At 34.6% G+C, this 13,729-nt stretch overlaps 1 protein-coding gene across 1 annotated transcript; it reads right to left on the bottom strand.

Moving 5' to 3' along the window:
• Positions 1–2,923: 2,923 nt before the first annotated feature.
• LOC121759524 (homeotic protein knotted-1-like) lies at positions 2,924–7,390 on the bottom strand. Its single transcript, XM_042155137.1, has 5 exons — positions 6,749–7,390; positions 6,507–6,632; positions 6,311–6,446; positions 3,929–4,182; positions 2,924–3,306 (listed from the first exon to the last, which is right to left on the bottom strand). Exons 1-5 carry the CDS (start codon positions 7,025–7,027, stop codon positions 3,103–3,105), a joined length of 999 nt encoding a protein of 332 aa, XP_042011071.1. The 5' UTR covers positions 7,028–7,390; the 3' UTR covers positions 2,924–3,102.
• Between the last annotated feature and the right edge of the window lie 6,339 nt (positions 7,391–13,729).

Genomic DNA, 13,729 nt, shown 5'->3' on the forward strand with positions numbered 1-13,729 from the left:
TGCTAAACTTTTTCTTGTCCATTATATTTAGTACTCACATTTTATTACTTTTATAAAGTCAAATCGGGAAAAAAAATTATACTATGAATTTTTGTCAAATTCTGATGTGTCGTGCAATTTAAAAAATCAGTCCGAAAAATTCTACAAGGACGAGAGCATTTGTAAATGTTTGGTTTTCTTTCGTTATTGTAAAATTGAGAAAAATGTTGGTAAAATTCATTATTTTTTTGGCTGATTAAAGTTGCGATACAAACCAAAAATGTTCCTCTTTTGTTATGAATAATTCTCCATTTATCTTGTTGTCATAGTGACCTACAATCTACTGATCGAAAGGAAACATCATACCATCGATGTTCTACTTAATCGTTGTTTTGCTTTTACAGAAATATGTTGTTGACGATGAAGAAGGAACATTTAATCAAAGTAGAGACTTAAGGCCAAGAAGAAGAGAAGAAAATTCAATTATTGCACTTATAAGATCAAGAAATTCAACCAAAACTATATCTTATACCAATGATGATGATGAATACAATGAAATAGCGAAAACAATTTGGTTTTCTCTTATTGCTTCTGAAAACCAGTGAGCTATACTATATTTCCATATCAAATATTTATGTATTTGGAAATTTATAATTTTTAACTAATTCTTTATTTTGTTTGATTTTTGTTTTTTATTTTAGGAAATGCAAGGTGCCGTTGGAGCAAATACCATATAGGTACATAAGGCTGAAGTAAGTTAATAACAAAAATTAATTACTCTTATTTAATTTTTGGCTTCATCATTATGTTTTTATTTTGTTGAATACAATCCCTTATTTATAATGCTAATTTTGCAAATATAATTTTCTAACGTTGAAATATGGTAGTTGACGGAATATATTCCTCCATGTGTATTAAATTTCTACATGATAAAAAAGAATATTGTAAAATTTGATGATTACATGATGAGGTTGTTAGAAGCCTAAAACAATTAATGAATTTTCATTTGATTTCATTGTGGATATTTTACAGGGATGGAAATGCTACAATTTCGTCTATCAAAAAGTATCTAATGCAAAAGCTCCACTTACGCAGTGAAAATGAGGTTTACAATCCCATCTCCAATTTTATATATAGACAATGAAACATTTTTTATTTAATAAAACTATTAGTTCTAAACATTAAACTATCCCAAAAATACTGAGTAAGACCAACAATTTTCAGGTAGAGATATGCTTGCAAGGAAGGCTTTTGCTTCCCACTTTGCAAATGTGGAAATTGGTAGATTTGTGGTTGAACACAAAATCAGCATTAGAAAAGAAAAGGGCCTCAGTTGGTTCCTCAGCACAAGACTTTGTCTTGACCCTAACCTATACTCGAAGGCCTAAGTCTGCTAAGGATTAGAGGTTGGTGCCCCGAATTTCCTTTCTCGTTGGACAAGTGTACGAGGATTTACTCAAAGTGTACGAGGAACCGAAGCCAAAATAGACTCATCGATTGATGCTTAGGTGAGCTTCTTATTCTCTTTTTTTTTATACATTCAGGTGTTGTTTGATGTTTTTTTTTCCCTCTATTATCCTTTTTTGCTTCGGTAGATTGTGTCTTGGTTGATGTCTGTTGTGTCTTGGTGGATAACTTGTTTTTCATTGTGTTACTCTTATAGTATTTTTTTTGTTTCGACTTAAACCTTGTTGTACACTGCTAGTTGGTCTCAGTTTTTATTTTATTGAAAAACCATCTCCTTGTTTAATGTTTTCCTACTTATTAGGGTCGTAAAATAATCTAAAATCTAAAATTAATTTTGTACATTTGTTCAAAAAGACTTTTTGATTCTATACCATATGTGTGATAGTTTTTGGTCCTAGACAATTTGTTTTTGTTCATATTTAACGGTTCCAACAAATATTAATGGTCAACCGTATTTTAACCGGATTAATGAGTTAAGAATAAATTTAATTAATCATTTTAACCTAAGTAAGAATACTTTAAAAAACAATAGATATTAACATATAAAACAAAATAATTATTTTAAAATGACTAACTTAATTATGTTAAAATGATTAATTAAAATGATATTTACCTCATAATTCAGTCAAACCACGATTGACTGTTATTTTTTACATGACTGTTAAATAATCCCTCCGTCCGCGAATAGGAGTCGCATTTCTTTCCAGACACGGGTTTTTAGAAATGTTAAGAAAAGTGGGTGGAAAAAAGTTAGTGAAATATATGTCTCACTTGTATATATTTGTTTTAAATAATATATGAGTGGAATGAGTTGGTGGAATGTAGAATCTTTTTACCATTTATGGTAGTTGTGAACCGGGACTCCTATTCGCGGACGGACCAAAATGGATAAACGGGACTCCTATTCGCGGACAAGGGGAGTATGAACTAAAACATACTCCCTCCGTCCCGGACTACTCGCACATTTCCTTTTCGGCACGAAGATTAAGGAATGAGTGTATAACAAAGTCAACAATTGCGGCTGTAGGTGATAATTTTTACTAAAAATGGAAAGAGTGCAAATAACTTGGGCAAAAGCAAAATACACTTGATGTATAAGACTAAAAAGTTTTTTTGTTTTGCTATCACACTTGTTGCATAGGATTAAAATGATTTTTGGGCAAATGTATAGGACAATTTTGAGCTTTAATATAAATTGATTTACCCTATGCCCTACTTTAATATAAACTGATTTACCCCTATGCTCTGTATTTTCAATTTACACCTATCCTATATGCTGTATATTTACCAGTGAAAAATGAGAAACCCAAACATAATCAGTTTTCCTACAATTGAAAATAACAAATTCAATCGACCAATAAACAAAATCATTCTTTATATGCATGCACTAGTCCATAGTTACGCCACATCAATTTCACACATTACATAAATTATAAAATAAAACTTCCAAATGAAGACCAGTAACAACAATAGTACATTGATAGTAATTTATATTTTTCCATTATCAAAAGCAAATTAACTTAATTTTATGCATAATGTTATTGCTCACAATCAATAGCTTACAACTATATATATATATAAGCTTGAGCTAGGAAACTATTACAACTCACTTCACCCAAAACGACGTCGTATACATAGGGCGAGGCGCATCTAGCATCACGGCCCGAGCCTATATGGACCGTCAGGCATATAGTGGCCCTCCATATAGAGGGCTCCATTTTGTGGATGAAGTCCATCCATCACCATAAATTGCATATCTTCTGATGGCTTCCAATGCCTTTTTCTTTGGTTTATGAACCAATTATTTATCTGTTTTTGGTCCAAACCAGTTGATTCTGCCAATGCCACCTTCTCTGATTCCTGCAAGGAGACACAATTGTCAACTAATTTATCCCAATATTTCATCAGGTCAAATTCTGGTTTTGCACTTTTGTTGATTAATATATTGAGATTTAATTTTTTTTTAACGAAATTGATATATTCATGTAACCTTATCATCACCAATAAGGGTCAACCGATCTCAATTAGTATAGCATTAGAATCAAGTTAAAAATCTAGTGGTAAAATCAGAATCTGACCAAAGTTCGATAATTTACTGACAACTATAACAAGACATTTCTTGTATATTAGTATATCGAGATTTATTTTACCGTATTCGTGTGACCATATCATCACCATATATGGTAAATCGATCCCAAAACATAAAATCATAATCATTTAAAATGTAGTTGCAAAATCAGAACTTGGCCAAAGTTTGATAACTTCATTGGAGGGGGAGCCATCATGAATTTCATTAGGGATAAATAACATGTAACTTAATGAATCTCGGCCAAATTCTGATTTTGCACGCTACATATAATAAAAAATTTTGAGCATATAAATTAGTACTATATAACTTTTTTTGCGGAATTTTGAATCAGAATTTGATCAAAGTTCATTATTCTGTTTTATTAACAATTATGGAAGTACGTAGACGACATACCGATGGATAAGGCCACTTGTAATGAAGCTCCCACCAGCTAAGAAGCTTTTGGCGAGCCTCTTTAGGCAGTTTCCCTTTCTTCTTCTTCTTCGAGAGTTCTTGCTTGAGACTACTCAAGTATCCACTGTACTTTTTTAGGAGGTGGGTTTTCAGCTCTCGGTCTTCTGCTCGTGGATCGATCTCCGCCAGCCCTGTCTCTCCCGCGCTGTTCTCTTGCTCCTCCTCTGACGAACTGATGCCCTCACTCTTGTCCTCTTTCAGACAATACAAGCACGGTAAGTAAAATATAAGTTCCAAATTTTCAAATAAAATAAATAAAGAATGAACAGAAGCAAAGACAAAGAATAAAGAAGGATAAGAAATGTCAAAGAAGAATAGTTCATGCCACAAATGAGAAATTGATGGAAACTAGAAAGGCTATGATAAGTGATAGATTATTGATTAAATCATTCAATTTTCCAATTCAAACCTTTTGTTGTTCATTAATGGAAATGAGGATTTGAAGTTTTATAGTACTAACTAATTAAATTAGCAACACTTCACATTTGTCAAGGATAGTTTCTGTAACATTATGTTAGAAATTCTTGTCATCATCTGATGATGCACAATAGAAAAATAAAGATAAAAATAAGATCTAAATTAATATTTAACTAATCCTCATCTTTTTTATAGTCAAATATCTTATATTCAAATCTCACCAATATCACACTGAAGATAGCCGCTACATATATCGGACACATAGAAAAAATATCACAAAAACCCCTAATGCGCATAGACATAGTGCATTTCCTAACGCACAATAAAGATAAAGACCGTATATCTCCATGTTATATGTAAAAAATATCACAAATTATACCTAATGCTTACATAATGTAGCGGTTGCAGATTCTCATTGCGCACAAAATGTAACGTCATTTTTTAATAGTAAAAGAGAAATGTGACTCGTATATATGTCATGACACAATATACAATAGGCTATAATTAATAACCAAAGAAAGAGGCTACTCAATAGAACATCGAAGTGATGGTTCAATCTACAGTTGTTGATGAAATAAATTCAGAAAAGACAACAAAAGGATGACACCACTATAAAAAAGAATAAGATAGAAATGGCATGTATTATTTCACCTTGGAAAATATTTGAATATTACAATACCTCCAAATATATGCAAAAAGAAGAAATAAAAAAAAGGCAGCATGTAGTGGAAAGAAATAAAATAAAAAATATTATAAAATAGAAACCTGAAAATTAAATTGGTACAGTACAGAGACTGGACGGGGCAGCTCACAGATTTGAACAGCATCCTATGTTTCATATTTTTCCAAAGCCTAAAAAGCTAAATTGCAAGCTAAAGATATGACAAATTTAATGGTTGTGTGTCATCTATGTCTACCCACCTATCTCAGACATAACTCTCAGATTCCACCATAATGCATTATTATATATGTATATACACATATATAATAAACAATTATACTAGTATTATTTTTCAGTGCAGTAAAACATGGTAAAATAAAACATATTCAGTTTAGTATTCTCATATTCAGACAAAAGAATGTAGTTTTCACAATAATCAAACCCTATACATATTCAGTATTATCTGTAAGAAAAATACAGTTATTTTAGTACCAACATGCTCAGTACAATATTTTTATAAAATGTATAGTTCTCACAATATACACATAATTAAATAAATACCTAGAGAGAGGTAATGAAGATTATGGAGAAAATTCACATTTATTTCGATGCAAACATGTTCAGTAAATTTTCACAATAACCAAATTAAGCTCATATAGAGAGAGGTAACTAAACAAAGATTATGGAGAAAAATAGATTGGAATCTGATGGAAGAATTAAGTATTGGATATGGTTAGCAATGCAAGCCATGAAAAGGGAAAGAAGTAGTAATAAAATAGAGTGATTTGGTTTAAAGGTGATAATATTATATTAAGCATAATGGAACCAAATCATATCTTTTTTACTATACAGCTCGTGATTAGGGTTTTATTTTAATTGGAAGTTTCAGTCAAACTTCTGTTCACTCGTAAATCCCACCATCTCTACTATTCATTCAACAACAAGCAGTTGCAGTAAATTTTTGCAGACAATAAACCCCCCAATTCCGACGTTTCCCCTCTAACCATCACCTCTATTCGAGGTTTTGACAAATCCCAGTTGATAAAACGTTTTCTACTATTCATTCAAGAATAAGAAGAAGTTACTGTGTTTATGCGAACAAGCACAGCTCAGTTGGTAAAACGCTTACTCTCAGCTAATAGGTAAGAAGATCGAGACGGAAAAAAGTAGGAGCAGTCGCATCTTGGCTGATAAGACGTTTCCCCTCAAATCAAAAGGTCAGGAATTCGAGAAAGAGAGGTTACCGGAGTTGAAGATGCGGACGGGGGCGTTGGTGAGGACGTTGAGCTGCGATTCGATGCGACGCATGAAATCCATGGCTTCTTGCAAGGGGCGATTTAGCTCTTCTCGATATTTCACCAACATATCATAGTAAGCTTCCTGCAATTTTTTTAATTTATTAAATCAAATTTATCAAAAAAAAAAGTTTAAATATACTACCATAAATTGGTCGAGTTCCGGATCCTTGGAGTACTCGTTTCGGCTCGCCACGGCCGCCCGCTGGCGCGCCTGGAACTCCTCCCGCACGGCCGCTAGCCGCGCCACGACCTCTGCCGGCGCCCCAACCTTCATATGTCATGTTTGTCAAATCATGGAATGAGAATTAAATTAATTTTTTTTATAAGCTGTAAAGTGGTTAATGTCTGATTTGATGCTGTAATAAAAAAACGAAGAAATATAACCTTTTGACAATCCATGTAAGCTTCCAATAGATTGGAATATTGGGGATGTGCAATTATTTTGGCTTTGACGGTGTCGGTTTCGATCGGATCGAGACTATTGAAAGTGGACGGATATTGGAACCTAGGGTGGGAGGTTCCGGCCTCGGTCTTCACGGCCGGGGAGTCGTAGCAAGAATGGATATGGAAGCCTCCACCGCCGCCGTTGGAGCCGCCGCCGTAGAAGAAGGCGGCGCCTCCTGAATTGGAGGTCTCGGTGAGGTGATGATTGTATTCTTCCATAGTTTTTGATGAATTCAGATATTGAAAAAGGTGGGAAAACCCTTTTTTTGTTATTGGGAATTCAAGAAAGTGAGGGTGGTAAATGAAACCCTAGCTAGAAGAGTTATGAAGATTGAATAAATATAATTATGTGACACAAAACAAGAGATGATTGATCTATATTTAGAAAAGTGAAGGGTATTTTTTTGTTAATTTGGATCGAAGATGGAGGTGTGAGGTGTGAGGTGTGAGCATGTTTGATTTTGAGAAAAGAAGCCGGAATTTGGCGGCGGAGATAAGCCGGAATTATCAGCAACGGCGGTGTTGAGGTGGTGTGGGTGGGTGGGTGACGAGATGTTCTTTATCAAAGAATAAATTATACTAGTAGAAGAATATATATATATAAATATAAAATCTTGAAGAGAAATAAATGTTGGAAAGGTAGACCACTAGTTGACCATTAAACCGGTTAGTTTTTTCTGCTTTTATCCTTTTATGTTTTTTTCGTTTCCTATTAGAGCATCTCCATCCGTGCTCTTACCAACGAGTACGTATGTTGGTCCGGACCCACTTTTACTCTCTGCTCTTAAGTAAGAGCACAACACTCACATCCATGATCTTCCGCAAGGACAAGCTCAAGGGTCTCACCATTCTATTATTCAATTTAAATAAAAACATTTAAACAAAATTAAAATGCATTAAAAATATCCAGAATACTACAAGCTCAAGAGTCTCACCATTCTATTATTCAATTTAAATAAAAATATTTAAACAAAATTAAAATGCATTAAAAATATCCAGAATACTATTACAAATTACAAAAAAATTAAAAAATAGTAGATGATTTGATGTGAAAAATGGATGATAAATATGTGTATTTATAGATGATTTTGGGAATAAAAAAATCAAAAAAATCAAAAAAAAATCCAGAAAAATGGTATAAAAAACGGCCATATTTTTTGGAATCTGATTTTTTTTTGGTATTATTTTCGATTTAAAAAAATGAATTTCCAACGGAAATGCCGTTGGCGAATCAGAACGCGCCACGTGAGCTGCTCGCTGGCACGGACGTGCTCGATGCATCGAGCAGCGCCGCGACAGCGGCAAGAGGCAATCGGCGAGCAGGCGGTGCCGCGTCGCTGGCACGGACAGACGGACGCACCGCTGTAGATGCTCTTACTCGTATTTTCTTACCTCCACTAACTTTCATGAGACTTTTTTTAACTTAATTCTAATATTAGGCCTTCAATAGTTGATTTGTTCGGGTTAGGTTTTTGGTTTAGTTAATGTTTTTATTGATGAATTTTCTTGTCGACGAATTAGCGTATGTGATGTTTGGCGAGATCGATGTCTTTGCTAAAGAAGATAGGTAACTTTGATATTGTTGTCTCAACTTTACTTTTTATTTTGTTATTTTCGTGCGTTTATAATGGTGTAGAAATTCTTGTTGTTTTGATAGGTAACTTCAATAGTGTTGTTGTTTGGTTTGTCAATTTTTCGGTGAATTCTGCTCGTTGATTAATATTAGCTTTGAGCATTTTCGCAACCGTTAAAAAAGAAAGTAGAAATTGCTTTTAATTTAACCAAAAAGTATGTGTTGCGAAAAATGATACTACAAGAGTTTCATAATTAAAGAAATTTATGACAGTTTCGTTCGACAATCATAATGGATAAAGGGTGAAAATAATTCATAGGATGACATGTGTTCATTTCCTAAAAAACTAAAGTTTGAATCCCACCATAATGTTAAGGTTCTAGCTTGTCCCGATAGAATTTAATATAGGTTCATTTTTCAAATTTATCTTGTCATAAAATGAAAATAGACAGCACTGTGGATTTATCTACATTAAATTCAAGTAATTTGTATTAAAAGATATGACCATTATATACATCTAACATTATCAGTTTCTAGTTGTGGCCAATTGTTGTTGTAATGATTATGATTAATATGGTTCTACAAGCAAGGTTGTACATAAATAAATGCTCTTAATATTTTCTTGTACTTGTGTTGATATTTTCATGTCATATTGTTGATATTTGTAATACACTATGTTGATATAAAAAACACCCACGAAAATTATCATATGATAACATAATGACAATATTACCCTTTTGTTGATATTTTGTCTACTATTTATTAAAATTGGTGAGTTTTAATCTCATCCACTCATTTCAAAATCTAAGGGTGTAGATTTAGTCTTAGTTTTGGATTATGGTGTTATAAGCATTAGAAGAGTACCCAATTATCATGATAATATACGATAAGGTTTATTTTGTGTAGTCACATTGAAGTTTAGTTAATTTGAGAAATTCTAAGCAATTAAGGCATGTTATCTGTATAATTAAAAGTTGATAAGTCGTATATTATAACCAAACTTGCAAATTGCCTAAAATTGAATCTTATTATAAATTGACAACTTTAAAAATGAGTACTTTACTTATATTGGTTTGGCTTAATAGAATTGCATCATCGCATGTACTTACTTATATTTCAAAATTTGAAATTGGCTAAAAATATGTTTCTATAGCTTGTTTCTTATACTTACCACAATTGATGTTCTATTATACGTACTCCATTGTACTAGTATGCACTATGTTTTGGAAATTAAATTCGCTTTATAAAAAAAAGTTTATAATTTAAAAAATGTTTATTTAAATTTTAAATTATCATCTTTGCATCAAATATCATGTCATGTGCCTATTTTTCGGCCTCATAATCTCGATATAGCTTGTCAGAATAAAGTCATTGTTTAGTTTTTTTATTTTTAAATGACATGGCTCAAAATCTCATACTACTAGCTTAAACAACTTTGTTTTATGTCATGTCATTTAAAAAATTATTTATTAAAGTTCGAGACATTTTTCATAAACGGGTATAATTTTAGATTTGAAATGACATTTTTTTGTATCTTTATGAGTATTAAAAAAGACATATAGGCTATGGAGATAAAATGTTATATCCAAAGATGTGTAGATTTCCTTTTAGCTCAGTTAACTAAACTAAGTTTTAGTTGAGGTTTTGTGATAATGTTTTGCTAACTAAAGAAATTGTTAATTTTGTCAACATGTAACGTCAGATAAATAGTAATTTACACGGCCAATATTAAATTTTGGAAGTTCACGAAGTCAAGTTGGGAGAGTAATCAGCTTCAATAAGAAAAACTAAAGAAAGAAAGAAAAAAATAGTACTAACTTTTTTCATTCTAAGTGATAGCAATCTGCCATCCTAAAAAGCAATTTCACAACTATGTCAAAAATTACAACCTAGCATATTTTTATAAATATATATATTGACGAACTCAAAAAAGCACTTCAGTATGGGTTTTACAAATATACACAATATTGTAGTGCTATTTATTATATATGTTTATATATGATGTGTAATATTAGTATGTATAGGGAGTTTATTTTTTGGATCACGCGACATCATCTTGTCATAATCATAAGTCTACAAACATGAATGTGTCCACAATATTTGTCTAAACACCATTGCTACTTTGAGAGGTTGCAAAAAACCTAAAGCTATCTTTTTTATTTTTGTGAGGAGAAACAAGCTTAATTAATTAAGTACTTTCCACGTATTCTTATAAAAATAGATGCATCCACAATAAATGTGCAACAAATCGCCCTATTGTCGTCCACGAAAAATGTGAAATATTTTATCTTAATTTGAACATTTCTTCATAACCCATTATTTTAACACACTATTTGCCCTTATAGCACATTGGTGCACCTCCGAACTTTACATTCGTATTATGTTGTTTGTTTTGAGATAAACTCTCACAATTTTATTTCAGGGACAATCTCCGAAAGATACACACTTAGCATCTATTAAAACCAACGGGGGATCAGGGCGACGCCCCAGACCACCAGGAAGCCCTAACATTCCCTTATGATCGGCCGGAAACGTTGTGATCGTCCAGATTTTTTTAAGATTAAAGCGTCAAACAACATCGCCATCCATACTAGAAAAAGGAACAAATTTTTCTTCTCTAACCAATAAATCGAAGATTCAAGTTACATACTAGACGTGAGGCCGGATCCTTACCGGTCATAACTTTCAAAAAGGAGGAAAAGTACCACCACCGCAATAAATAGTTATGTTCTCTTTTTTTTAACCGTCCACAAAAATTAGTGTGGTAATACCTCTAATCATTTCGTCTCTCCATCTCTATCTCCATCTCCAACTCTCTCGCATTTTTTCAATTTTACATTAAAACATTTGGCTCTACCAGTTTTGAGGTGGGAGGTGAGTGAAGAGAGGTTTGGAAACGTCCAATCTAGGAGGGAGTGCAGAAAAACTGAGAAAGGAGGGATTGAAAGAGAGGAGCAAATGCAATGTCACCTCGTTCACAAAATGGGACCCAAAACCCCATGCATTCACTGACTTGGCAGCAGTGCCTAATTTGTAGCGCGTAATTTCCGGGCGTATTCACCCACTGCTGCCCCCACGTTTCTTCTTTCAGAGACTCTACCCCACCTTCATTAACATTCTCCCTCCCTCTCCCATATTCATTTTAAGCTATAAGTCTAAGTCTACCAATCTTGAATGGTGGTACGATCTATTATTAACTTTTTTAAGTTGCTAACTTGCTAACTAATCAACGCAATGTATTAAAAATATTAATACATAATTTTGTTGAACTTCAATATAATGTGTTGATATTATGATTTAACATTTTTAATGCATTGCACTGATGAGTTAGCAACTTAAATAGTTAGTAATATAACGCACTCCATCTTGAATATATATATAGGGTTGTTTTATATACCAAACTAATTTTAAACGCTAAACACCAAACACATCATTATAAAACAAAACGGAGTTCATTACAATTTTATTTATAGTTCATTATAGGGAATTCAAAGATATAAAAACAATGACATCATCTAGCATAATATAAAGATCTGAAGTTCATTATAAATTTGTTATTAGTTCATTATAATGAACTCCAGGTTGTCTTATAATGAACTCCAGGTTTGGTATTGATCACAGTCCTATATATATATATTTATATGTGGGGGAATGGAGAAACACCTTGCATTATAAAGTAGTTACTTAGTTCATGGATTAGCCGTTTTATCACAAGCAAAACTCAATTGATAAAACGTTTTCTTTCTAGCGATCTATTTTGGTGCGTACGTAGAATATATATACAAGATTCTTTTAGGTTGAATATATTATCTATTTTATATATCAGTCGGTGTTTGATTTGTCACGATTAAATATAATAGCAGACATATGTTTACGTTATAGGTGATTTGAGTTACAAATTTTTCGTGTTATAAGGGCATCCACAGTGGTGCGGATGTTCCGACGGACATCCCAAAAACACCTCCTGCCACGTTATAAGGATTTCCCACTGCACTGCCACGTCATAAGGACATCCCACTGTACAGTGGTGGACATCCCCAAGGACATCCCGACGGACTTCCCACAATAATAAAAATTCACAAATTCACCAAATTAAACAATTTAAGGAATTAAACAATTTACAGAATTAAAATTTCGACACAAATACGGAGAAATTGCAACCACTTTATTTAAAAAAACTACATAGTACAAAAAAACATACATAATTATTAAAAAAAATTACATAGTTAAAAAAATGTCGTCTCACTCCTCAGATTCCCCGCCGCCAGTACCTTCGTTGTCCCCTCGTCGCCACTCTCTGCCATGTCTCCCAACCCCAAATCGCGTCGCATACTGTTGATGATATCCTTCAGCGACGACATGTAATGGCTATCGGTCGATGTCCACCATTCAACCATTGCACGTAACAGGGTTTCATGTTGCGCGACGCGGGCGAGTAAGGGGAGCTCGGGATCGTTTTGGGTAGGAGTTGCCGATTGGGCCTCGGCGGACCCGCTGGCACTTCCACTCGCCATCCGCGCCGCAGACTTGGTGGGGCTACTGCGGCGGGCCGACGATGAAGGTGTCGGGAACTCTGCCTTGGCAGGGGAGAGTTCGTGGGAACCATCACTGCTATTGTACTCCCTGGAGGCGCTGATCTTCGTCCGCTTCGGCCAGCCAGATTCAACACCCGCAGTAAACTTGGCCGAAGTCTCCACCACAAGATACACATCCCAATATTTGAATTCTCCGAAGCCCGCCGCAGCGTCTTTGAACTGATGGTGAGACAGAAGCTTCACATCCTCGGCAGACATGCCGCTGGTTGCCGAGCGGAGGTTGTTTGTGTAAATGCCGGTGAATCGGCTGAGCTGCCTCTTCAGCCCCTCCCACTATTTCCGGCATTGCTCTCCGTTGTGAGGCTTCCCCCCTGGCGGTTTGAATTAGAGGTAGCTTTGGCTAATGCGCCACCACATCCTGTCGATATGCTGGTTAGCCCCGATATATGGATCATCCAATATAGAGATCCAAGCCTTCGCAAGCGCGATGCACTCCTCTGTGCTCCAGACGGTCCTCGTTTTCCCGCTGGATCCCTCCCCCCTTAGTGGTCCCCCGCCTCACCATCGTACCCCGCCGCAGGCGAGGTAGTGCCCCGTCCCATGCCCCTCCCTCTCCATGTCCTCCCCCTCCTCCCTGTCGTCGTTGGTGCGTCTATGGGAGAATCCCGGATCGGAGATAGCCCCAACTCCTCTATCGAGAACGTCTCGATGCTAGTGAACTGAGTCTTGAGAGGAGTACTCGGGGGGTTGTCCTTCGACAGTATTTCCATATAGGAGCGATAGACATTGTCCACCTGCATACCCCCCCGCAGC

Source organism: Salvia splendens, chromosome 12, assembly GCF_004379255.2.
Source record: "Salvia splendens isolate huo1 chromosome 12, SspV2, whole genome shotgun sequence".
NCBI lineage: Eukaryota > Viridiplantae > Streptophyta > Magnoliopsida > Lamiales > Lamiaceae > Salvia > Salvia splendens.

Excerpts from the sequence above, each read along its gene's own strand:
- LOC121759524 (XM_042155137.1), bottom strand. The coding sequence starts at position 7,027 with ATGGAAGAATACAATCATCACCTCACCGAGACCTCCAATTCAGGAGGC. Across the intron at positions 6,633-6,748 it reads CTTACATGGATTGTCAAAAG|GTTGGGGCGCCGGCAGAGGT; the intron begins GTTATATTTCTT and ends TGACATATGAAG. Across the intron at positions 6,447-6,506 it reads CGGAACTCGACCAATTTATG|GAAGCTTACTATGATATGTT; the intron begins GTAGTATATTTA and ends AAAAAATTGCAG.